Source organism: Phocoena sinus, chromosome 7 (assembly GCF_008692025.1).
Source record: "Phocoena sinus isolate mPhoSin1 chromosome 7, mPhoSin1.pri, whole genome shotgun sequence".
NCBI classification, from domain to species: Eukaryota; Metazoa; Chordata; class Mammalia; order Artiodactyla; family Phocoenidae; genus Phocoena; species Phocoena sinus.
The window spans coordinates 60424698-60450399 of record NC_045769.1 but is presented as its reverse complement, the minus strand read 5'-3'; the positions used below and the strand labels follow the sequence as shown (position 1 = coordinate 60450399).

Genomic DNA, 25702 nt, shown 5'->3' with positions numbered 1-25702 from the left:
CTTTTAAAGTTGTTCTATAGCACTGAGTTTTTAGGAGGAACGGGGGCTGGTTTTCCATCTTGCCGTACATGTAAGAATCAGATTTTTATTTTAGGAAAATGACTCTAGCCATGATACTCTTGGAGTAAAAATGCAATGAATTAAACAACTTTTTCTTGACCCTGGTTCTTGTGATCTGATATGTAAATCTTCTGATTACTGAGAGTGAACATTCTGCCTCAGTTATCTTTATAATCAGAGCCTGAAAGAGTTAAAAGGGAAGGGAAGGTCTACCCACTTCTTGCCTGAAAGAACCAGGTATTTCGACCTTATAGACTTGTAAACACACTACTGTTTTAGGAGTTTTTAAATCAAGAATTTCCCCTTTTCCCTTACATTCCACTGCTAAGTCCGATAGTTCTGGGCTCTGTGGGGATAATGATAAGAGGTATGCTGTTCTGAGAAGACCAGTGGTGTTGTCTTTTCGAACCCCTCCTGTTCATAAGAGGCCTGGTTCAGTTGTTGTAGAGTTTTGTGATACCAGCCCAAGCCTAGGAAGAGGGCTGTCTTAGTCCATTCAGGCTACTGTAACAGAATACCGAAGGTGGGATGGCTTATAAACAACAAACATTTATTCATCACAGTTCTGGAGGCTGGGAAGTCTGAGATCAAGTTGTTAGCAGATTCAGTTTCTGGTGAGAACCCGCTTCCTGGTTCACAGATGGCCATCTTCTCGCTGTGCACTCACAGGGCAGAAGGAAGGGGTGAGAGAATTCTCTGGGGTCACCTTTATAAGGGCACTAATCTCATTCATGAGGGCTTCACCCTCATGACCTAATCACCTCCCACAGGCCCCTCCTTCAAATACTATCACATTGGGGGTTAGGTTTCAACATATGAATTTTAGGGGAACACATTCATTCTATAGAAAGAAGCCTTCGTGAAATGTAGCCCCACTCCTGAGAATCAGGGCTCCATTTTTCAGTGTGTCATAGAGGAGTGTCTGCCACAGTGGGTATGGAAAGTGTGGACTTGATAAGAAGCTGGCTTACTTGCAGAGGTGATTTTTGGAAATATAAATGGTAAAATGCATTGGGTAGAAAACTGGAACTGGAAGGTTTAAGACTAAGCAAGCCTCTGCATTCTGAATCTGAAAAAGTGCAATGAGGGCATGCTTGGAGAATAGCCAAACAGGGAAGGGCGGTCAAGAAATTTTGCCTGTTTGATTGTTGTGGACGGCAGAGCCTGCAAGAGGCAACTTGTAGCCATCCAAGTCTTCATTCTGAAAGTTCAAATCAATAACGAGCTGGTGAACATAAATTTCCATGTGGCTTCTACTATGGTTGTATAATTGATTGACTGTCATTCTTATAAAATAATACCCTTAAGTAACCCTTATGCATGTAAAAGAACAGAATGACTATTAAAGCAAAGCCACACCCACAGACATTTTAATCTTCTTACTGTCCTGTTCAGAGTAAACATTTACCTAACATGAACTCTTACCATGGCAATTACTTAAACACATTTAATATCATTATCATCAAATACTATTTGTTCATCCACCCTTCAGATATTATTGAGTACTTCTGGTATATAAAGCATCTAACCTTTCTCCCTCATGTGGTATTATACTAGACATGGTGCAAGATGAGAACGTAGGGAAGGCTTCCCTCAAGAGCACTGGGCCACAGGAGCAAATGTCAGAAGGGAGAGGAAGGATGATGATTTAATAAAGCACTGAGCCAGACTCTGAATAGGTGCACTCAGTGCCCAGCACCTTTGTCTCATGGCCTCTCAGAGTCCATGGCCTTCTTCAAGAAAAACCCAGGTGAAAAAAAAAAAAAAAGAAAAACCCAGGTGAACACTAGTTTGCTCTGGAGCCATATCAAGAGAAACTCATAGCTCAGAGGTTAACTAAACTAGTTTTTATATACCTAGGGTAGTTCTGGGGAGGTAAGGAAAGAGTTTTATCTCTTCCTGACCCAATCCTAGGGAAAAATCAGAATTTCCATGCAAATCAATATTTTTATATTTATATGCTCTAGTCATATATATTACATATAACATGCACGTATTAGTTTTTCTGATTCAAAAATTATAGAGACTTATTGTAAAGAATTTGGGAAATATATAAAAATTTAAAATCATTTATGATCTTTTCGCTACCTACAGATAACCACAATCAATATGTTATTTTATTTCTTCCCCATCTCTCTTCTTATATGTGTAATTTTAATTTTTTTTTAAATGTGGGCTCATCTCATATCTTCTTGAACTTTGGGGGACTATACTGATGCTGGATCAGATTGATATTTTGGAGACAGAGCTGTCTTTGGAGAGAGCCTTTGACCTTGAATGCACAGTGCAGTAAGGAGACTGCTTCCTTTTGAAGGATTGGATGAGCCACTTTTCTTCCTTTTACTATCATACTCTGATGGAATCATAGACTCTTGGAATTGGTGAGGACCTCAGAAATCAAGGTCCTCCAGAAATCAGGAATGTTTTAAATACCACACACCAGAGGGCAAGGAGGAGCAGCTGACACTCGTGGACAGTAGAAGTGTACCTTGGATTTTTTTTTTACACCTACTATCTTTGTGGTCGGTACCACATCACAGGCAGAAAGATGGACCCTGTGAGACACAGTCCTGCTGCTATGTAGCGGCTAAGAGCTGTTGACAACCAGGGAGAAAAGCTTGTTCCTAATATAAGATGTAAATAGAGCCTGCCAGCCTCGTGATACGGGTCTTCATAAACTACTGCTTTGATTTTATAGTGATAAGTAGAGTGCCATAGGTATCTTTCTTTCACAAAAAGAAGTGAACCCAACTTTATTTTTAATATGTTATCACATAAATACATACAGACTGTATCAATGGAATATTTTTAAATGTAAAACAAGCTTTAAAAACACAAAATCTGGGCTTCCCTGATGGCGCAGTGGTTGAGAGTCCGCCTGCCGATGCAGGGGACACAGGTTCATGCCCCGGTCTGGGAAGATCCCACATGCCGTGGAGCGGCTGGGCCCGTGAGCCATGGCCACTGAGCCTGCGCATCCAGAGCCTGTGCTCCGCAGCGGGAGAGGGCACAACAGTGAGAGGCCCGCGTACCACAAAAAAAAACCAAAAAAAACCCAAACAATCTTTCACTCCAATGTTCATAGCAGCACTATTCACAATAACCAATACATGGAAACAACCCCCAAGTGCCCACTGGTTTAAGAAGATGAGGCATATATATATATATATATATATATATACACACACACACACACATACATATATATATACACACACGTGTGCGCGCATGTATATACAGTGGAATATTACTCAGCCATAAAAAAGAATGAAATATTGCCATTTGCAGCAACATGGATGTACCTAGAGAATATTATACTAAGTGAAGTAATTCAGACAGAGAAAGATAGATATTATATAGTATCACTTATATGTGGAATCTAAAAAATAATACAAATGCATCTATATACAAAACAGAAACAGACTTACTAAGAAAACAAACTTATGGTTACCAAAGGGGAAAGAGAGGGGAAGAGATAAATTAGGAGTATTGGATTAACAGATGCAAACTACTATACATAAAATAGATAAGCAACAAGGATTTACTGTACAGCACAGGGAACTATATTCAATATTTTATAATCTATAATGGAAAATAATCTGAAAATATATATATAACTGAATCACTTTGTTGTACACCTGAAACTAACACAATATTGTAAATCAGCTATACTTCAACTAAAAGAAAAAAAACTCAGAATCTTTAAGGGTTCTGTGGTAGCTCTCCAAAATTAAAGAGACAAATTAAAATTTGGGATTAGGTTGAAAAAAGTTTTGAACAGAGGGAAAGGGATTGCTCTGAAGATGAAGATACTAATTAACTTAAAACCTTATTATAAAGCTGTTGAAAGTACTTTAAAGGAAGGATGTTAAAACTTAACCACCCCCTAAACTTAAATTTAGTTAAATTATGATACTTAGTAAATTTAGTTAAATTATGATATTTAGTTTCTCTTATTCTCTCTGATCGGATCAGCCATTTGGAACCTGCTGGTTGAGTTCTGGAAACATGGCCAACTGAGCTAATGGGTCATCTCCCCACATAAATGCTTAGAAATGCCGGGTGAAAGAAAATTAACAGAGTGCCCACCTCCTCCCCAAATCCCTGATAAGTTTTCCTATGAAGAAAGAAGGAGGGAGGGAGGGAAGAAGAAACCAGCCCCGATTGGAAACCATGGGAGCAGTCACATATCTTACTGCAAACACAATAGCTGTATAGACATCTGTGTGCTCTGATAAGGACATTACTGCTAGACATTTTTATGAATAGACCTGTGGTTACTCCACTTGTCTGTCACATTGGGATCCTTTATTTTATGGAGAATCTTTGAGCGTGAGTTTAAATTGCTGTAGTCTGTCCTGGTCTTTCCTTAAATCCTCACGTCCTGATCTGGAAAACTACTTATTTACCCCAAAGATCTTTAGACCTTGGGTTGTGTAACTCTTGGATGATTAGTAAATAGATTATGGTCATTCATCTCTGCAAAAGTCTAGAATAACATTTTTAAAACGTTTAAAATGTTTATTGTAGTAAAATACATACAGCATAATATCTGTCATTTTAACCATATTTAAGTGTATGGTTCAGTGGCATTAACTATAATCACAGTGTTGAAATCAACCATCGCCACTATCTATTTCCAAAATTTTTCATCACTCCAAACAGAAATTCTACATGTTAAGTGATAACTCCCCATTTCTTCCTCTTCCAGTCCCTGGTAACCTCTAATCTACATTCTTTCTAACCTGTGAATTTGCCAGCTTCAAGATATGTCATATAAGTGGAATCATCCAATGTTTGCCCTTTTGTGCCTGGCTTATTCACTTAGCCTAATGCTTTCAAAGTTCATCCATGTTGTGGCAAGTATCAGAACTTAATTCCTTTTTACGGCCAAATAATACTCATTGTATTTACTACGTTTTATTTATCTGCTCATCACTTGATGAATGCTTCGGTGGTTTCTGCCTTTTGGCTGTTGTGAATAATGCTGTTGTGAGTCCGCATACAAGTATCTGTTAGAGTTCTTACAATAGCATTTTGCAAACAGAAATGTAAATACATTGTGTAGAAAAATGAAGTCATCTGGACTTCCAGTGTTGACTAAAATTATTATTTCAGTGTAACTTGAGTAAACATAAACCTAAGAATTAACTCTTTATTGTGTATAGCTCGTAAAATCAAAATCAATTTTTCAGTTAAATAAAAATGCAACTATAAAATCAATACAACAGAAACAAACAACTTTCATCAAATTATATGTACTAAAAATAATTCTTTTGTTAGTTTTAATAGTGTAAAAAGATATTTACAGTTTTCAGTACAATGGAGCATTATTTTAGCCTTCGTCATTGTTATGTTTCCTTTTTAATAGTGAACTTTTTAAAACCACTAATCCATTATTTTGATGTGCAGGCCATTTGCTAGAGTATCCCAGAATTTAAATCTGGAAAACAACAATCTAAGGAAAAATTATTTGCTGCATATTTACTTCAGCAATTTCCATTAATGAACTGTTGGCAAGCAGGTGCCTATCAAGGCAAATCTACATAATACATATGCTTGCTATCAGTTACTGGCTGCTACAAGTACAGGTTTTAGTAGTTCAGTTAATCCCAGGTATTTCTGTTGGAGCTTGTTTGAATTAGTAACATGGTGACACTTGACCTTCATTTATTGCAAATACCACTTATTTATTTAATCTACCTCTGCTTATTATTAGCCCATTTCCATGAAACTAGTATAGCACTGTAAAATAGCATGTTGTTTTCAAGATGTTAAATCAAATTCTTAGTTTATTAAATTGGAACGTAAAATCTTATTCCATAAAAATGTCTTTTACTTGCAAATCATACTACAAGAGTTTTTTATAACTGAAAAAATTAAAATACGAGCACAACAAAGGGACACAAGATAATAGTTGTTGTTTTGTCATTAGCATATGCCTACTCAAGAGCTGTTAGACATGCTTACCAATACCTGAAAAGATAAATTCTCTCTCCAGGGTATAATTTGTCAATATCTTAAACGTAAGCATGAAAACTAGCTGGAACACTGAAAATCCCATGTCGTGCTGAATTATAAAATGGTCGTCCAGGGCTTCCCTGGTGGTGCAGTGGTTAAGAATCCGCCTGCCAATGCAGGGGACACGGGTTCAAGCCCTGGTCCGGGAAGATCCCACACGCCGCGGAGCAACTAATCCCGTGCACCACAACTACTGAGCCTGCGCTCTAGAGCCCTCAAGCCACAACTACTGAAGCCCGCGTGCCTAGAGTCCGTGCTCCACCACAATGAGAAACCCGCGCACCGCAACGAAGAGTTAGCCCCCACTCGCTGCAACTAGAGAAAGCCCGCGTGCAGCAACAAAGACCCAATGAGCAAAAATAAATAAATAAACTTTTTTTAAAAAGGTTCTCCAAGGATTCAGAATATTCTTGTATTTATTCTTTATTGTTACAAACATTTTTAATGGTCACAGGATTTAGATATTCCAAAGAATATACCAAAACACACCAAAGGATAACAGTCCCCTATTTTGACCAATACTAGTCCCAACATTAATGCTTCCTCACATTGAACTCTCATGCTTTACTCACAAAAGAGTTGATTTGCCACTTAAAAATAGAGGGTTTGGGGCTTCCCTGGTGGCGCAGTGGTTAGGAATCCGCCTGCTAATGCAGGGGACACGGGTTCGAGCCCTGGCCAGGGAGGATCCCACATGCCACGGAGCAACGAAACCCGTGTGCCGCAACTGTTGAGCCTGTGTTCTAGAGCCCGTGAGCCACCACTACTGAGCCCACGTGCTACAACTACTGAAGCCCGCATGCCTAGAGCCCGTGCTCCACAGCAAGAGAAGCCACTGCAATGAGAAACCCGCGCATCGCAGCGAAGAGTAGCCCCCATTCCCCGCAACTAGAGAAAGCCCGCGTGCAGCAATGAAGACCCAATGCAGCCAAAAATAAATAAATAAAATAAATTAATTTTTAAAAAAATAGAGGGCTTATGATTTCCAAACTTCACATGAACTCAATTTTTACAACCAAGGTCATTTATGATTAATGAGAAATAGAATTGTCATATGGATGAATAATTGTATTTATTACTCAATTAATGCATTTTCTTTCTACTTGGAAAACTAAACTATGAGAAGGTTGTTTGATGAATACAGAACCTCTACACACAGTGGATGCTCAGTGAATGTTAAGGAATCGTTTTGATGGCTCCCTTCAACACCTATATTACTAAAAGAAAAAACTGTCAAATCAACCTTGATAAATGTCTCATCCAATCACGAATAATGTTCCTTTCTCTTGTTCCCACATTGACCCCTTGTCAACCCTCAACCTTCTGTTTTCTATCTAGTCACACCACCTTCAAAACAAGTTTCACAGCATTTTAAATGAAAACTCAACTCCTACTATGAAAAGAAAAATGTATAACAAATGTGCAAATTCCCAAAGGGGAGTCTCCTTTATGACCAAGGCTTCTCCATTTTTATTCATTGCTGACTTTAATTGTACTTTTAACTCTTGATTAGCCATATTTTAACTCCACAAAAGCAATAAAATTTTAATGACTACATGTAATTTACTTAATCTAGAGAACATCCTCCTGTAGACATTAGCAGATATACACTGTGGTACCTCTTTTATTTTTCATTTTAAAAATTAAGTTTAGGGCTTCCCTGGTGGCACAGTGGTTAAGAATCCACCTGCCAATGCAGGGGACACGGGTTCGAGCCCTGGTCCGGGAACATCCCACATGCCACGGAGCAACTAAGCCCATGTGCTACAACTACTGAGCCTGCACTCTAGAGCCCGTGAGCCACAACTGCTGAGCCCACATTCCACAACTACTGAAGCCCGTGGGCCTAGAGCCCGTGCTCCACAACAACAGAAGCCACCGCAACGAGAAGCCTGTGCACCCCAACGAAAGAGTAGCCCCCGCTTGCAGCGACTAGAGAAAGCCCATGCACAGCAATGAAGACCCATGCAGCCCAAAATAAACAAATAAATAAATTAAAAACAATTAAGTTTAATAAACGGTATTTTTTACCATGACACTCTGCAGTACAGTTTTCTAATAATTAACACATTTCACAGTGTAAAGTCTGGCTTCCCTATCAAATCACCACTGAAGGTCAAGAATCCACGTGTCTGTCCTTTACAGTACTTTGCATATGGTACGAGAGCAATAATATATTTTAAATAAATGGTTAGATAAATAATATAAATAGGTATTACCTGAATCTATTCCAGTAATAGTTAAGAAACCCTGCCGTAATTTTGTCATGACTACTCATCCAACCGACAGAAGTTCAGTCTTATTGCAGTCTCCCAAAAGAAATATTATGCAGGAAAAAATGTATTTGACTTTTAGGAAGAGGGCTTTTACTGTAAATAAATGTGGCATCTCCCCTCTTTAGTCATCCCCTTCCACTGTCAGTCATGCCAGCTTGCTAGTAAGCACCTCTTCTGCCGCCAGTTCAACCCCACTTCTTTTTTAAATTTTTCAGAAAGCTTCAATATATAAATTCTTAATCTGTCAAGAGTGCTGCCAAAGACAGTTTTATCAGCATCACATACTTGTTGAGCACATATACATCTTTGTAAATGTATGTAAAAGAAAATTGAGTAGGAAACTTATGAGACTTTTATAAATGTGAAATTTTATGCAATTTTGTATTTGATTTTTGTATAGGCAGAAATACTCAGTGTCCTCAGTCACAGAAACATCATCCAATTTTACGGAGTAATTCTTGAACCTCCCAACTATGGTATCGTCACAGGTAAGAACTCTATTTGACTTTTTTCTTTCCCCAATTACCTAGCTTTAGATTCTTTAATATGCTAAAATGCTTAATATTAGGTTCTGTCATGAATTGTGTGCTACTGTCAGATGTCACTTTTGTTGCTATAAAGCATTAATAAAACTGATTATATCAATATAATTAAGAATGGTGTTTCCACTTCTACCCATGTTTAATTGTGCTAATTATATCTGCGTAAATGCTATTTAAATGCACTCGCAGCTGCACTACCAATATTTAAAGGTGCCATTTAACTAAAATTTCATTTAATTAGTTGAAATGAGCGATGTTTTTTGTAACTCTGTGACCTTTTACAAATTAAGATTTCTTGAGCTATTCATGTTATAATTCTTTGCAAGGCATTTTAATCCCATTAGAGCATTCTTTCTTCAAGGCCTCTGACATGAGAATATTTTTCAGATTTGGTCATCTGCGTTGATAATGACCTTGATCTAAATGATCACATAATTTGGAGCAGCAGTTTATAACTGACGGAAATACCCTTTCCAAAAAGGAGCACACAGAAAATGTTGCCGTATAAAAACACAGAAAGGCACATATTTTTAACACTTTATACTCATATTTGTATAATCCAATGAGCAACTTCAGGTCTATGATAAGTATAGTGCTCCATTTTACAATACGTAACTTTGACCAGGTTCTTTATCATGACAGTTCTTTGATCAAAACAAAGCAAACAAGAAAACCTTAAAAGATTAGCCCTCTCTTCTACTGTAAGGTTAAGGACTTGGATTGTCTTTATATAAAATAACAAAACACCCTCAGTAAAAAGGGTTGGATTAGGTACTTCCTTATAAATTATCTCATCTAATAGTTAGAATAACCCTATGAAATAAAGTAATTTTATTTCACATAAGAAACTAAAACTCTAACGTAAGTACTTTCCCAAGGTTACCCAGCTAGTGGTAGAACCACAGTGGTATACATTTCTCAATTTGATTTTATACAGAATCTCCTCTTCTTGTATGCAAGAAGCCTATGAGCACACTGTAGATCCAACGGATGTGGAGGGTCGACTGTACTGCTCCATTTTATATAAGGGACTTGAAAATCTGTGGATTTTGGTATCTGCAAGGGGTCCTGGTACCAACCCCCCACAGATGCTGAGAGATGACATACATACACGAACTGCGTCAAGTGTGGAAGATAAAATGGATAGGGGATGATAGCACTTGCCCTGCCTCTTGAAATGAACACAAATAAGTCTTAGTACGGGAAGGTTAAGGCAGAAAGAGACAGGCACACACACCTTGATCACCCCGCCTAGCTAGCTCCCTCTCTTTAGAACCTCATTGTCTTTCTCAGATGTTGGGGTTCTGAGGGGGGAATCTTGAATGGCTTGAATCTATTCCAACCTGAGTGTACTTGTTAATAGAAAGGTACAGCAGGCAGCTGTTGTCACTCATACTGAGGACTTGAAAGAATAATTTATCAGAGTGATGGAATGGAATGAACACCAGAATAGGAATTGAGAGATGAAATCTTGTCTTGATTCTGCCAAAGCTGCATAGGTGGGTCACTGATGATCTATGTCTCAGTTTTCTCATACGTGAATTAAGGGATTAGAATTGATGATTTCTGGGTGAGAGTGTGTATGTGTATGTGTGCACCTGTGCATGTGTGTTTGCTGAAACTTCTCATCACAGAGAAGATTTTCTAAAATCTGCTTATAAGACCTCGAACAGAGTCCAAGAGGCAGCTGCCATTTTATTTCCCTTGGAAGGGAAGTGAACATCTTTCTCCCAGATCTACAGAGAAATGGGGTGACTAGAGTCTCAATCTCCAAAGTCAAAAGAAAAGATACAATAGTGGACCATCTTTTCTTTGATCTTTGGAAACCTTAATTTTGTACTACCGTGCAAGCAATAACCATGAACTGGAGTAACTATCATAATTTCAGACAAAATAGGCTTAAGAAAAGGAATATGACTAGAGATAAATTGGGTCATTTCATAATGATAAAAGGATGAGCATATCAGGAAGATACAGCAATTGTAAATGTATATACAGCTAACAATAGGTCCTCAAAGTACATGAAGCAAAAATTGACAGACTTTAAAGGATAAATAGTCAGTTCAACAATAATGGATTTCATTACCCCACTCTCAGTAACTGAGAGAACAACTAGATAGAAAATCAGCAAGGATATAGAAGACTTGACAAACGCTCTCAACCAACTCTACCTAACTCACATACATAGAATACACCACCCAACAAAGAATACATATTCTTTTCAAGGGCACATGGAACATTCTTTAGCATACATAAGTTAGGCCATGAAATAAATCTCAATATATCTAAAAGGACTGAAAAAGTTCTCCAACTACAATAGAATTAACTTAGAAATTAATGCAAGAAAGAAACCTGGAAAATTCCCAAATATTTGGAAATTAAACAACATATTTCTAAATACCCAGTGAGTCAAGAAACTACAATGGATTTTTAAATAGTTTGGACAGAGAGAAAAGTAAAATGTAGCATATCAAAATTATAGGTGGCAGATAAAGTAATACTTAGGGGGGGATTTATAGCTTTAAACATCTATGTTAAAAAAAAAAAGGTCTGGGCTTCCCTGGTGGCACAGTGGTTGGGAGTCCGCCTGCCGATGCGGGGGGCACGGGTTCGTGCCCCAGTCCGGGAAGATCCCACGTGCCGCGGAGCGGCTGGGCCTGTGAGCCATGGGTCCGGAGCCTGTGCTCTGCGATGGGAGAGGCCACAACAGTGAGAGGCCCGGGTACCGCAAAAAAAAAAAAAAAAAAAAAAAAAAAAGGTCTGAAATTGATCATTAAGCTCCAACCTTAACAAATTGCAAAAATAACAGAATAAACCCAAAGCAAGCCCAATGAAAGGAAATAATAAGGATTAGAGTAGAATGCAATAACATAGAAAACAGAAAAATAATAGAGAAAATCCATGAAACTAAAAGTTTGGTCTTTGCAAAGATCAGTAAAACTGACAAACCTTTAGCTGGACTGACGAACAAAAAAGAAAATACAAATTAGCAAAACCAGGAATGAGGGAGAGGATAGCACTACAGTCCCTACAGAAATTTAAAAGGATTATAAGGAAATGTTATGACCAACTTTATGCCAACAAATTAGACAATTTAGTTGCAATGAACAAATCCCTGAAAAGATAAAAAATTTCAAAACTGACTCAAGAAGAAACAAAAAATCTGACCAGAACTATAAGTAAAGAAATTTAAATTTAAAATATCTTCATAATGAAACGCCAGACCCAGATTATTTCACTGGTGAATACTATCAAATGTTTATAGAAAAAATAACACCAGTCCTTCCCATACTCTTTCTGAAAATAGAAGAAGAAACACTTACCAGCTCATTCTATAAGGCCAGTATTATCCTAATATCAAAGCCAGATAAAAACATAATAAGAAAACTTCAGACCACTGTCCCTCCTGAACATAGATGCAAAAATCCTTGACTATGTATTAGCAAACTGAATACAGCCACCAATAAAAAGGACTATACACCACAACCAAGTGGAATTTATCCCAGAAATGTAAGGTTGATTTAACATCTGAAATCAATTAATATAAAGCATCATAATAGATAATAGAATAAAAGACAAAAACCATTTGGCATTCTACAACACCCATTTACGCTAAGAAATCTCAACAGGCTAAAAATAGAAGTCAATTTTCTCAGCCTGATAATTAGCATCTATTAAAACCCACAGCTAAGATCTTACTTAAAGGTGAAAAATTGAATGTTTTTCCCTTAAGGTTGGGAACAAGGAAATGAGGTTCTGCTCTTGTCACATCTAGTCACCATTGTACTGGAGGTTCTAGTCAGTTTAATCAGGCAAGAAAAAGAAAATAAAAGGCATCCAGGTTAGAAAGGGAGAGGTAAAACTGTCTTATGTGACATGATTCTCTAAGACTCAGGACACCCAGGAATCCACAAAAAACTACCAAAACTAATAAACAGGGTAAGCAAGGTCACAAGGATCCAAGATTAATATACAAAAATTAATTGTAGGGGGCTTCCCTGGTGGTGCAGTGGTTGGGAGTCCGCCTGCCGATGCAGGGGACTCGGGTTCGTGCCCTGGTCCGGGAAGATCCCACATGCCGCGGAGCGGCTAGACCTGTGAGCCATGGCCGCTGAGCCTGCGCGTCCGGAGCTTGTGCTCCACAACGGGAGAAGCCGCAACAGTGAGAGGCCCGCGAACCGCAAAAAAAAAAAATTAATTGTATTTCTATATACTGGGAATGAACAGTCTAAAGATGAAATTTAAAAACCATTCCATTCACAGTACTATCAAAAAGAATAGTACTTTGGTATAAATTTAATAGTATTGGGGTATAAATTTAACATAAGAAGTGTTAAGACTTGTGCAATGAAAAGTACAAAACATTGCTGAGAGAAAATAAAGATCTAAATAAATGGAAAGATTACATGTTCGTGGCTTGGAAGACTCAATATTGTTATGACGGCAGTTCTCCCAAATTGATCTACAAATTCAAAACAATTCCTGTCTAAATCTCAGCAGACATTTTTTGTAAGGAATTGACAAGGTGATCCTAAAATTCACATAGAAATATAAAAGACTGGAATAACCAAACCAGTTTTAAGAAAGATCTAAGTTTAAGGTCTTTGCCGCATTTCAAAACTTATTATATAAAGATGTTAAAAAAAAAAACTTATTACAGATCTGTAGTAATTAGCATGGTGCAGTATTGACACAAGGACAGGCATATAGAGCAATGGAGCAAAATTAAGAATTTAGGGGAAAAAGCCTTGCATTGATGGTCAATTGATTTTCAACAAAAGTGTCAAGACTATTAAATGGGTAAAGGATAGTCTTTTCAACAAACTGTGCTGGGAAAATTAGAAATCCACATGCAAAAAAAAGAAAAAAATCTTAGACCCTCACCTCAAACCATACACAAAAGTAAACTGAAAATGGATCATAGAAATTATCAAATTGTACACTTACAGTATGTGAATTTTAAGATAGAGAATTTATATCTCAAAGCCATTTTTAAAGGAATGTTCTCACTTTCTTGGCCTTTTGTGCTTCAAATTTGAGGGCTCTTCTAAATCCTGATGCAACAAATACTGATTTGTTTGCATTGTCATATAAACCCTCTGACTCATGTGTTTCATCTTATCTCATAAGAATAACAAATTTTTGAAGAAATACCTATATTCATGCCTACCTTTGTTTCAAATACATTCTTGCAACATCCTTGTGTTTCTGAATTCCATCTGAATGTCTTTGGATTTCATTGTCAGCTCAAGTTTTATTATTCGTTCTGTTAGTGGTCTTGTCTTTGACAGATTTCTTACCAGGATGATATTCACTTTTAGAAACTTTTAGAAACAGCATGGAACAGTTTTTATAAACTTTTAATGCCTTTTGTTAAATTATTTAACACATTTTCCCAATGAAACTATGAAGTCTTATTTCTGAAATGTGCCTTGGTTTTAATTATATGCTTATGTTTCCTTTGAAAATAGAATATGCTTCTCTGGGGTCACTGTATGATTACATTAACAGTAACAGAAGTGAAGAGATGGACATGGATCACATTATGACCTGGGCCACTGATGTAGCCAAAGGTAATGCTTCATGTATTCTTACAGAATTGATGGAGAGCATCCTGACATGGTGACTTTAGTCGGAGGATTTCTTATTCTGTATCTTAAGATGTTCTTTTTTCAGACCAAAAGTAGCAAGAATTCTGCAGCTTACTGTGCACATAATATTTTAGATCATTGCCTTTCTACTCCTGCATTCCTTTTCTCTCCTTCCTTTCTTTTTTACCAAAAACCAAGTTCCAACAAAATCAGTGGCTCCAAGGCAGCATTTTTGCCCTATTTTGTGACATTGTAATTGGCCAGCTTGTTTGATACATTAAATGGAAAGATTATAATTCTTTTTTTTTTTTTTTTTTTTTTTTTTGTACGCGGGCCTCTCACTGTTGTGGCCTCTCCTGTTGCGGAGCACAGGCTCCGGACGCGCAGGCTCAGCGGCCATGGCGCACGGGCCCAGCCGCTCCGCGGCATGTGGGATCTTCCCTGACTGGGGCACGAACCCGTGTCCCCTGCATTGGCAGGCGGACTCTCAACCACTGCGCCACCAGGGAAGCCCAAGATTATAATTCTGTTGTGCTGCAGGTCTCTACTTAGATGCAGTATCCAGAAAACATGACTTACTGTAGGATTAGTTCTACTCATTTCGGATACATAATAATATGCTAAAAATAGTAACCACTTGGAAAAAATTTTTTTATTTATCCTGCCATGCAAAAGCAATTCAGATTTTATTTTATATTTAATGTAAACTTGGAAATCACCCTTGGAAATGAAATATTTTTAATACACAATATGCCTAAACAAGGTGCCTAGTTCTTTTTCCCTCATAAATTCCTGCATAGACAAATGCTCTCTAAAGCAATTTAAATTCCATTTATTTTTATCTTTTTATTTTCCATTTTCCTAACTGAATGTTTCTGAGTTTTATTTATAACTGTCAAAGTTGCTTTGGAAACAACTTAATCTAATGAATGCTGATGGTTACGTTTGTATTCTAGCAACCCCCAGAAGGCAAGTCTTTCCAAATTTTACTGGAGCAATTAACTCCTTTGCATTTTGCCGCTCCAATCTCTACCAACATCTCTTTACAAAGCAAATAAAGGAATATTTAGCATCCAATAAGGAAAGCAGTTCATACTTTGCTTTCACTGGGAAGTTACACAGGGACTTCCAAAAGCAATAGCCTTTCCTTTGGGGAATTATCTTGTCTGCTTTAAGTTTCATCAACACCTGCCAAATTCTTCAAATGGAGAAAGTGAAAATTATTTAAAAAAAAAAAGTTTCATGCTAAATGCTGCTGCTTAAATGATACTTCACTACCTTATAAGAATAATAAGCTCTGTGTTTAGGATGGTATACCTAAGGCTTTGGCTGTGTTAATTAACTTAATTGTGTATTCATTCATCAGACGTCTCAAATCAGCCTTAAAATTTCACATTCTTCAAGACATTTTCATGTAGCATCATAGCCACTTCTCTGCATATCAGTAGGCCACCTGTTTGTAAGCAGGGTAATGTGCTATTATTGGAAACTGCCTGAAGCATTGTGGAAATACACTTACAGAAATGTAAATACATATACAAGCAGTCCTTGACTTAAAACACTTCACCTTACAGACATTTGCATTTAGGGTGCTCAGCCAATTACACCCATCTTATTACTTAATGGCACTTAAGATAGATAGACAGCAAACAAATCAACCGACACCAGTCACTCAGCTTCCAGCTGTACACCCTCCACTTAAGCTTCTCTGGCCCCCGGCCTGTAAACCTCATCCCTCCTGGTCCCTTCCCCTGCAACAGTCCCTGTCTGTAGGGCAAGTCCTTTGGCTCCAGATCAGCTCAGTCATTCCTGTGGTTTCTCAAGAGCCCTGGCACTCTGTATCAGAAGTACAAGGAAGAAAAGGAACAGGACTAAATAGCACACTGGAACTAGAGGTAAAAAATAGGGATGGAGAAAATGGGAGTGTCCAGAGCCACACGGTAATAAAATCACTTTTTGGTGGCTGATGAATTAATCTGAAAGGCAAGTTCTGATGTGTTTGGACTCAGGTGAGAAGCGTGAGGCAGAGAAGAGACTTGTTTATGTGTAGTCACAAGTAATACTTAATACTTGAAATGGCCTACGAAAGGAAGAAGTAATCAGTGCTTTCAGAATGACTTCTACCCTCTCTGATAAAGCTATGTGTAGAACTTGGAGATGAAATAGGAAGGCTTGATTTTTGTTGATTCCATTTTGAATTCAGCTGTGCCCTTCAGTTTGACCATGACTGAAGCCACTGAAGCAACAAGATGTTGAGAAATCAAAGGATGAATAATTCATTTCAAATAAGAGTGGATTCGTGCATTTTGAAATAGGCATTGCTTAACATCACTGCAAAGAGAAAACCTCCTAAAAGGCAAAAAAAAAAAGATTCTCTTCTTTCTGGGTGGGAAGAGGGATAGAGGGCAGACCAGCCAGTATAGCTGAAATTGCTACAGGTCAGTCAACAATGGGTAAAAGGAACAATTAAAGCAAATAAACCAGGATCCAATCTCCAAATGGTCATCATTGATTCCAAATCTCCCCAGTGACTCCTGTGAAATCTTTTTTTAGGAAACTCTGAATCTTAAAATTGATGAAAATATTTTTCAGCATTCCTATTGTTTTGCAATAAACATAAGGCAGACAGAATTGTAGATAGCTCTATAAAAACACATTAAATAGAATTTTATATGATTTTGATTACAATTTTTTATATACACTAAATATTCTATAAATGTATATTATATGTTATACACAAATAATTTACAACACTTTTTCTCGTAATAGCTGCCATGAGGAAGAAAAGTGCCTGTATTTAAAGCTTCTGTGCTTGAGCGTTTTTTGAAATTCTTTATTGTCAGCAAATGTAGAAATGATCTAGGTCTACCTCTAATAGTTAATTCGTTTCTACCTGAAAAATTATTCAGGAATTTGATTCTTAAAGACAAAGAGAAATAACTATGAAATTCTGTCATAAAAATTAGTAAAAGTTACCTGAGTTGTAGCTTTTGAATTTTCACAGCTTAGAATATGTAGAACTTAATATTAGAAGAAATTTTTCTTTTATTCCAGTTATATCTTATTTAAGATCATTTGAATTACTAATACTTTTGTTGACTCTTCAGTAATATCTTTATATGGCAAGAGTTTAAATTTTTTGAAATTTTTCTTTGTTCTTTCATGATTCTTCACTATATAATAATCAGAATGTAGAAAATAATAGATTATTTTTAAAATTAGCCTTTATAAAACTGAAATTTTCTATATACTGAAAAAAAAGAACCAAGGCCTAGTTATTAAATTATTTTTTAATAGATAGTTCATTAGGGCTTCCCTGGTGGCGCAGTGGTTGAGAGTCCGCTTGCCGATGCAGGGAACACCGGTCCGGGAGGATCCCACATGCCGCGGAGCGGCTGGGCCCGTGAGCCATGGCCGCTGAGCCTGCGCTTCCGGAGCCTGTGCTCCACAATGGGAGAGGCCACAGCAGTGAGAGGCCCGCGTACCACAAAAAAAAAAAAAAAAAAAAAAAAAAAGATAGTTCATTAACCAAAGGAACCTGTTTGATTGGGGTAAGGGGCTATTCCATTGTTTAGAAAAGACAACTTGAGAAATAGAGGAAATGTTTCAGTAGAAAATGCTCTTCTTCTTTATTCTAAGGGGATAGACTGTATAAATACTGGGAAAGAGTCATTATTTAATTCAAAATAATGAAACTCTATATACATCCAATTTACTGAAGTAACCCGATTTTCAATATGTTGTAGAGAATTTTGGAGTACATTTAAATATATATTATGTCGAAGATTTATCCTTGTAAGAAGAATAAAATATTTTGTAACTACTGTATATTTTTCTATCTGAGGATCCCCAAATCCTTTACCAACCACAACTAATGAATCCAATCAGTTCTCCCCACCCCTACCCCACCTCCACTCCCAGGGTCTTACTGGAATGAGTACTGAGAAACCAAGCTTCACTGGGTAACTGCAGACATGCAAATGTAAACTGAAATTTTTGGTCAGAACTTTGGCTGATTTAGAAGGCAGTTGGTAGTATAGAATACCTTAGTCATTGGAGCATTTCTTCCAGTAGTATCTGTGCTATTTTCTTGCAGACTCCAGAAAATTAAGGTGTCCTTATTGGGTATTATAAGAAGCTAGCTTTATCCACAATCAAATTCCAACTTCTAAGAGGTTAAAGCACATAAATTTTTCTTAGCATATAAATTGTCTTAATATGGGCATATCCTGTCCCTATTTTATCCATCATGGAAGAACAGAGCACACGAATTTAGTTTTTGCTATTAAATCCTTTGCAAAAATATGGAAAGTAATACTGATGTTTAAAATAGAAAGGTAATACTGATGCAATGTTGAAAAATTATATTAATAGGCCTTTCTTCCTTTTTGTACAAAAAAAGGAATGCACTATTTACACATGGAGGCTCCTGTCAAGGTGATTCACAGAGATCTCAAGTCAAGAAATGGTAACGTAGTCATATGTTTTTATTTTACCTATTTTCTTATAAAATACATGCACCGTTGTATAGAAATAGGCATCATGCTTTCCATCTCTTTTGTAACCTGCTGTTTTGACTCACTGCTGATACTGTGAAAATCTTTCCTCTATGAATAAATGTTAAAATCCTCCACATTATTTCAAGAGGCTACATAGTATTCCACTGTATAAGTAGCACAGAATATGGACATTTGGGTTGTTTACATTATTTTTTCTATGATAAGAAATGTTGAAGTTAATACTTCTCAGTAGAAATTTTCAACACATCCCTAATTATTTCTCTAGAATCATCTTCTAAAACAGGCATTGCTGGTCAAAGCACATAGTTGTGTATTTCTAGTTTTTCTATTTTTAGATGGCTCTCTGTACTAGCAGTTTGGAGGTTTGTTCTTGTTACTCCTGAGTTATTTGGTGTAAATTTTTTATGTCACTCACATTACCCGAAGGAGTGCCCAAAAATGATCAGCACAGGTTTGGAAAGTAAGAGCTTTCTTTTTCTTCTTCTCTACTTCCTAAAGTTTAATTATGATCCTGTATTTTATAATTCGGAGAGTGAGCACTTTTAAATGGCAGGATTAGATGTTACCTTCAAGTAGGAGTGGTAATAGAATGCTTTGTCCATTACATCACTTGAAAATTAATGGAAAAAGGCAGTGGGATTATTTAGCTAGCCAGCACTCAGAGTTTGCTACTTAAAAACAAAAAATCTTGCTATCAATTCATTCACATGCTTTAATTTTTTACTTGCTTTCTAAGTGATTCTTCTAAGTATGGAGGAGGAGGAAAACAATTTATTTTTAGAAAATCTTTAAATCACTGCAGTTAAAATGGGTAACTGCTAATAGTGTGATCCTTAGAATGGGTAGTCATGGCCAGCCGAGGAAGAGAACTCAGGAATCCAACCAGCTGCCCAGGACCTTGATGCTTGCGGGGGTGGAGAAGGGGAAGCTGTCAGCAGCTGCCACTCCTCAGCAGTCCAGGTTGGACCAGCACCCTGACCCTGACAGTTCACTCTGGCTGATTGTTCTTGCCCTTTTCTAGGTTTCATCACTTATCCTTTGGCTTTTCTTAGACATAAGCTTCCTGGAGCTAAATACTTTTAATATATATTGGCTAGCAGGAGGTCATTAGGAAATAATACAGAATCTAGCAGGAAGTATCAGAGTTTTATGACTTTGTACATTTTCAGTTCTTGCTCAGAGTTTCAATCTAAATAAGTTGTTTAACATCTCTCCTTTTAATCTAGTTTACCAGTATATCCTATATATCCCATGAGAGGAGAATGGTTAAATTATCCAAGATGTCATTATGAAGACTAACAATGGAGAATGTTCCCATTTTTAGAAATTACAGTTTGCGGCCTTCCCCGGTGGCACAGTGGTTAAGAATCTGCCTGCCAGTGCAGGGGACACGGGTATGAGCCCTGGTCCGGGAAGATCCCATATGCCACGGAGCAACTAAGCCCATGTGCGGCAACTGCTGAGCCTGCGCTCTAGAGCCCATGCTCCGCAACAAGAGAAGCCACCGCAATGAGAAGCCCACGTACCGCAAAGAGGAGTAGTCGCTGCTCGCCACAACTAGAGAAAGCCCGTGCACAGCAACGAAGACCCAACACAGCCAAAAATAAATAAATATAATAACTAAATAAATAAATCTATATAACTTAGAAAATGAAAGTCCTACTATTCTGTCTCCACCTCCACCCCAAAACTGTTAAAAGTTTGATCTGTATTGTTTCAGTGTGTATGTGTTTTCACAACAAGTAACTACACAAACTGTAAATTTATTTCTGGCTGCGTTGGGTCTTCGTTGCTGTGCGTGGGCTTTCTCTAGTTGCAGTGAGCAGGGGCTACTCATCGTTGCGGTGCACAGGCTTCCCATTGCAGTGACTCACAAGATACGTATGTGAATATGTTCAACAAGCAGATAGATATATAGTTTTGAGGCTGAGATCTATTTGAGAGTGTTAAGATGTAGTTAGGGCTTTTATGGGAGTGGGCGAATAAGAGCATAAGAAGGGAGAAGGCCAAGGGCAGAATCCTGAAGAAATGTTTCTAGCCTTTCCTTTGTAAGCCACACAGTGCCTTGAACATGGTAGTTTAGCAATACTTATTAGCTGTTACAAATGACCTTGATAAGTGGAGAAAATAACCTTTGCATGATCCAATACACAGAAATAGCCTAAGGGTAAATTTGATACTATATATAATAAGCTATACATTTTTTCAAATAAAAATATAAATATGGGCTTCCCTGGTGGCGCAGTGGTTGAGAGTCCGCCTGCCGATGCAGGGGACACGGGTTCGTGCCCCGGTCTGGGAAGATCCCACATGCCGCGGAGCGGCTGGGCCCGTGAGCCATGGCCGCTGAGCCTGCGCGTCCGGAGCCTGTCCTCCGCAACGGGAGAGGCCACAACAGTGAGAGGCCCGCGTAACGCATAAAAAAAAAAAAAAAAAAAAAAAATATATATATATATATATAAATATGGTTAATACTATATTCAGTTATTTAAAAAATACTTCTACTTTTTTATCATAAGATTAATAAGTGTTCATTTAAAAAGTCTAACATTATAAATCTGTGTACTAAAATGTACTGTGTCCAAGTTGATCTTTTCATCTTCTGCCTACCCCCCAAAAAAATTATTCCTTCATTCCCTTCTCAGTGAGTGACAATACCAGTTGCCTAATCCAGTAATCAAATAAAAAGGAATTTCAGTTCGATTGCAGAGCTCCTGTTCTAATCATCATGCTGTATGGCCTCTATTTTATTTCCTCTTTGAGTTCTCCTCCTCCTCTCCCATAGCCAATAATCCAAGCCCAGTTGATTCTGCTTCCTGTTTCTTGACTCGGTCCACTTCTCTCCTGTCCTTTGCCACAGCCTTAGTGCAGGCATCCTCATCTCTCTTGGACTACAACACTGGTGCACACAGTGATCTGCTTACCTGTGTTCTGTTCCCCTCTGCACATTTGACCGTTTCATTCCTCCACTTAAGATCATTCATTGCCTTTCCATTTCTCACAAAGGCTCTTCTGGACCTGGGCTGTGCCTTTTCCTCTGCTCCTGACCTTTTGCACAAGCTCACTCTTCTGCTTAGAAAACTGCTTTCCTCCCCCAGGTCTCCTCTTTCTGGTTAGCATCGCATCATTTCTTCCAGGAAACTTCAGCCTCCTTACACTTTGACTTCTTAGACTGCTCTTTGGTCCTGTGGCAATCTCCATGCCTCTCATCATGGAACTTATCCCACTCTATTATAGATGTTTAACTGTCTTTACCATTAGACTGTAATCTCTACCAGAGCTGAGACAATGTCAGTCTTGCTCACCTTCCTCTGCTAGAACATAGTACATGGCCTTGCCCATAGTATATGCTCAACAAATATTTGTTAAATGAATGAATGTATGAATAAGTAAATAAATGAGTATTATCTCTGCCTTCAAGAAAAATTACTCTTCAACTGGGAGGAAAAACCATATATACCATGAAGTAATAATGCTAATTATTCCTCAGTATCATGTTGACAGTCTAGTGGCAGAACCCAAGTAAAAATTTGGTTCTCTTGACTACTACTAATCTATGCCTTTCTTGCTGGACTTAATTTAAACCAGTGTTTTGAAGCTGCATTTAATTTAAACCAGTGTTTTGAAGCCTTTTTTAATCAGCACCTCATAGAATTAGTTTTTTATTTTTATTTTAATGTCAGCTCCTTTTTACAAAATCTTCAGTGCAGTAAATACTTTAATTTTACCTTTCATAATGCCATATGGAAGATAGAAATAGAAGTTTATAATATTTTTCAGTATAACTCAAATTAGATGAGTTTCATAATTTATATTTTTTTTTTCCTTTTAGTTGTTATTGCTGCTGATGGGGTGTTGAAGGTAGGACTCTTTAATTTTTAAAAATTTCATTAATTTCAGATGTAGGTTTTGTGACTGGTAATTCTTTTGTTAGTCAGTGAGTAAAAAGTTGATACTCGTTTCTCTTTTCTCAGATCTGCGATTTTGGTGCCTCTCGGTTCCACAACCACACAACGCACATGTCCTTGGTTGGGACTTTCCCGTGGATGGCTCCAGAAGTTATCCAGAGTCTCCCTGTGTCTGAAACTTGTGACACATATTCCTATGGTGTGGTGAGTTCATTTCTTATTTTTTGTTGCTAAAGGACATGCAAAAAGCAAACAACTTGCAGAAGCGGGGTATGACAATTTAACCCAGTTTTAAAACAATGATGCTGTTGCTGGTGGAATGCCCAGAGCAGTGGCAACAGAGAGAATATTTTCTAATTACTAGAAGGTTTACTTTGATCATTTTTATGCATCTGAGTTATTTTGTCCTGTGTTGAGAAGAAGCCAGTGCCATCTGCAAGAAGCAAATTTAGATGGAACCTAAAATAGTGTTGGGCCTGATGCCCTCCTGTGGAGAGGGCCTTCCTGGGTGGACATATGTCTGTAGAATATCTCTGCAAGTCAGTGGATACAATGTGGAACAGGACTTCGTTGTCATGTGTTGCTCAGAAACCGCCAATGGATCTGCCAAATGAGTTAATTAACAGGAAATGTCAACCATTTAACTGATTAGTGAATTTCTGGAGAATACAGAAGAAAATGTGCTTATCATCTAGCACATAGCCTTGCCCATGTCTGCTGCAATGGCTGTCTGAACCATGAACCTAAGGTCTCACATAAGAATACCAGCAGAGCAACATAGTTACAAGAACAGAATAATGTGCCGGTGGGATGCTCAAGGAAGAGAGACCACAGGAATGAAGTGAAGGAGCAGAAGCTGCTAGAGGAGTTTTGAGATGGATCATTCTTGAGGAATAAGTTGTATCTGAATTAGCAGAGAGAAGGAAGTGGGGGCAATGGGGGAGGAGAGGCAGGGAGGGGAGAGTGGGCAGGGAGGTTTCTTGGTGGACGAAGGAATTTGTTGCCCTTTTTTGAGGATAAGTTTTTTATCCCTAAAAATGCTGTATTTCCTTTAAAAAGTCCAAAATAGTGTTTGGAACCCCCTGTCTTCGCCTCTCATCTCCTGATCATATTGCCTCTCTATTTTATAACTTCTTAAAAGGAGACTTTCATAATAATGGGGAAGAAGCAGTCTAACTGTAGACCAAATCAACATGCCTCTTCTTCCTGAACTTCTGTGTTTTCAACTGAAGGTGACAGCTGATAGCACAGGAGACCAACACTGTCAAACCCATTCCTTTTTCTTTAGAGTTCATCAGTCTCTAGGTAATTACTGCTAGCCTCAGTAAGTTCTGGGCTGGTTTCAGTTAGCTAGCTTTTTCTAAATCATTACTACATCTTATGTGTACCAAATTAATATAATAGCAGTTTTGTTGGCTATTGAAAAAAATCATTTCATGAATGAAATATATGTTTTTGATGAAAGGCTAGAATTGTAAAAGTTGGAAGACAGTAGTAGCATCAGGTTAAATACCTAATTTTCCTTAATTCTGTGTGCTTCTAATAATGAAGGCTATAACCTATTTTAGACAGTGATAAAATAATTCTTATCAAAAGAAAGGGAAAAAAACAAAAGTTCCTGAAGAAATATATTCTAAAGCTGGTCCCGTATGTCAAAAGTTACTACGTTCTAACCATTCTACAAATCATCTGCTGGGGAGTCTGAAAATGGGGAAATTTGTTGCGATTTAAGACTGTTTGTGAGATTATTTCCTCTTAATGAAGTAATGTTCCTCATTTTTTTTTTTTTTTTTTTTTTGCGTTATGCGGGCCTCTCACTGTTGTGGCCTCTCCCGTTGCGGAGCACAGGATCCAGACGTGCAGGCTCAGCGGCCATGGCTCACAGGCCCAGCCGCTCCGTGGCATGTGGGATCCTCCCGGACCAGGGCACGAACCCGTGTCCCCTGCATCGGCAGGTGGACTCTCAACCACTGTGCCACCAGGGAAGCCCTATGTTCCTCATTTTTAAGCAAAAATCTATTTATTGTGTCAGGCACTGTGCTAGACACCAACTTAGGGCAATTTACGTTTTACTTTGCCTGCTCCTTGGGACCAGTGTCTCATTTTATCCTGTGGAAACAGGAGCCAGCAAACTTTTTCTATAAAGGCCAGATAGTAAATATTTTAGACTACGAGGGCCACTTACAATCTCTGTTGCATATTCTTTTGTTTTTTACAACTCTTTAAAACCGGTAAAACCACTCTGCCATCTGTAGCGGACTGACATTTGAGACCCCTGTGGAACCCTCTTATTCAAGATTGGAAGACAAGCCACATGGCTGAAGAACGGTTCCTAGTATTTTGATAAGGGACCACAATTCTCACTCTTTCCCATTGCATGTTAGTTTTAAAACAGGGGCTACTCTTTTGCTATCTTAAAGAGAGGGGTTTACTCAGAATGCTGGTTATTCTTACCCCATAGCTGCATCAGCAGAATTCCATTCAGAAGAGTGCACATGTGCTCATTTAATTATAAATGACAAATCAGGATTTTATTTAATTCTGACCCCTTCCCATAGTACTGTCAATTAACACCATTAGTGAAAGAAAAAGTACAAGGTATGCTTTACTGAGCCTTTTTGTTTAAACAATCAGTTTTTGTTTTTTTTTTTAATGAAAATAGCGTTACATGTCCCTAAAAGAGCAGTAGAGGACAGTTATTAAGGTAGGGGCCATGTTAGCTGTAGAAGTTTATCGTGCATAAACCTTGAAAATTATATCTATCTAGGAGAGCAGTGCGGGCAT

The 25702-nt window shown here is 37.9% G+C and overlaps 1 protein-coding gene across 6 annotated transcripts in view; it reads left to right on the top strand.

Annotated features, from left to right (window-relative positions):
* MAP3K20 (mitogen-activated protein kinase kinase kinase 20) overlaps positions 1–25702 on the top strand; it is a 173752-nt gene that overhangs the window by 72978 nt on the left and 75072 nt on the right. For all 6 annotated transcript variants that reach the window (XM_032636552.1, XM_032636553.1, XM_032636557.1 and 3 more), the window contains exons 3-7: positions 8758–8845; positions 14371–14472; positions 18893–18958; positions 22843–22871; positions 22985–23122. In XM_032636552.1, coding sequence (XP_032492443.1) covers positions 8758–8845; positions 14371–14472; positions 18893–18958; positions 22843–22871; positions 22985–23122 — 423 coding nt within the window. The remainder of the gene's footprint in view (positions 1–8757; positions 8846–14370; positions 14473–18892; positions 18959–22842; positions 22872–22984; positions 23123–25702) is intronic.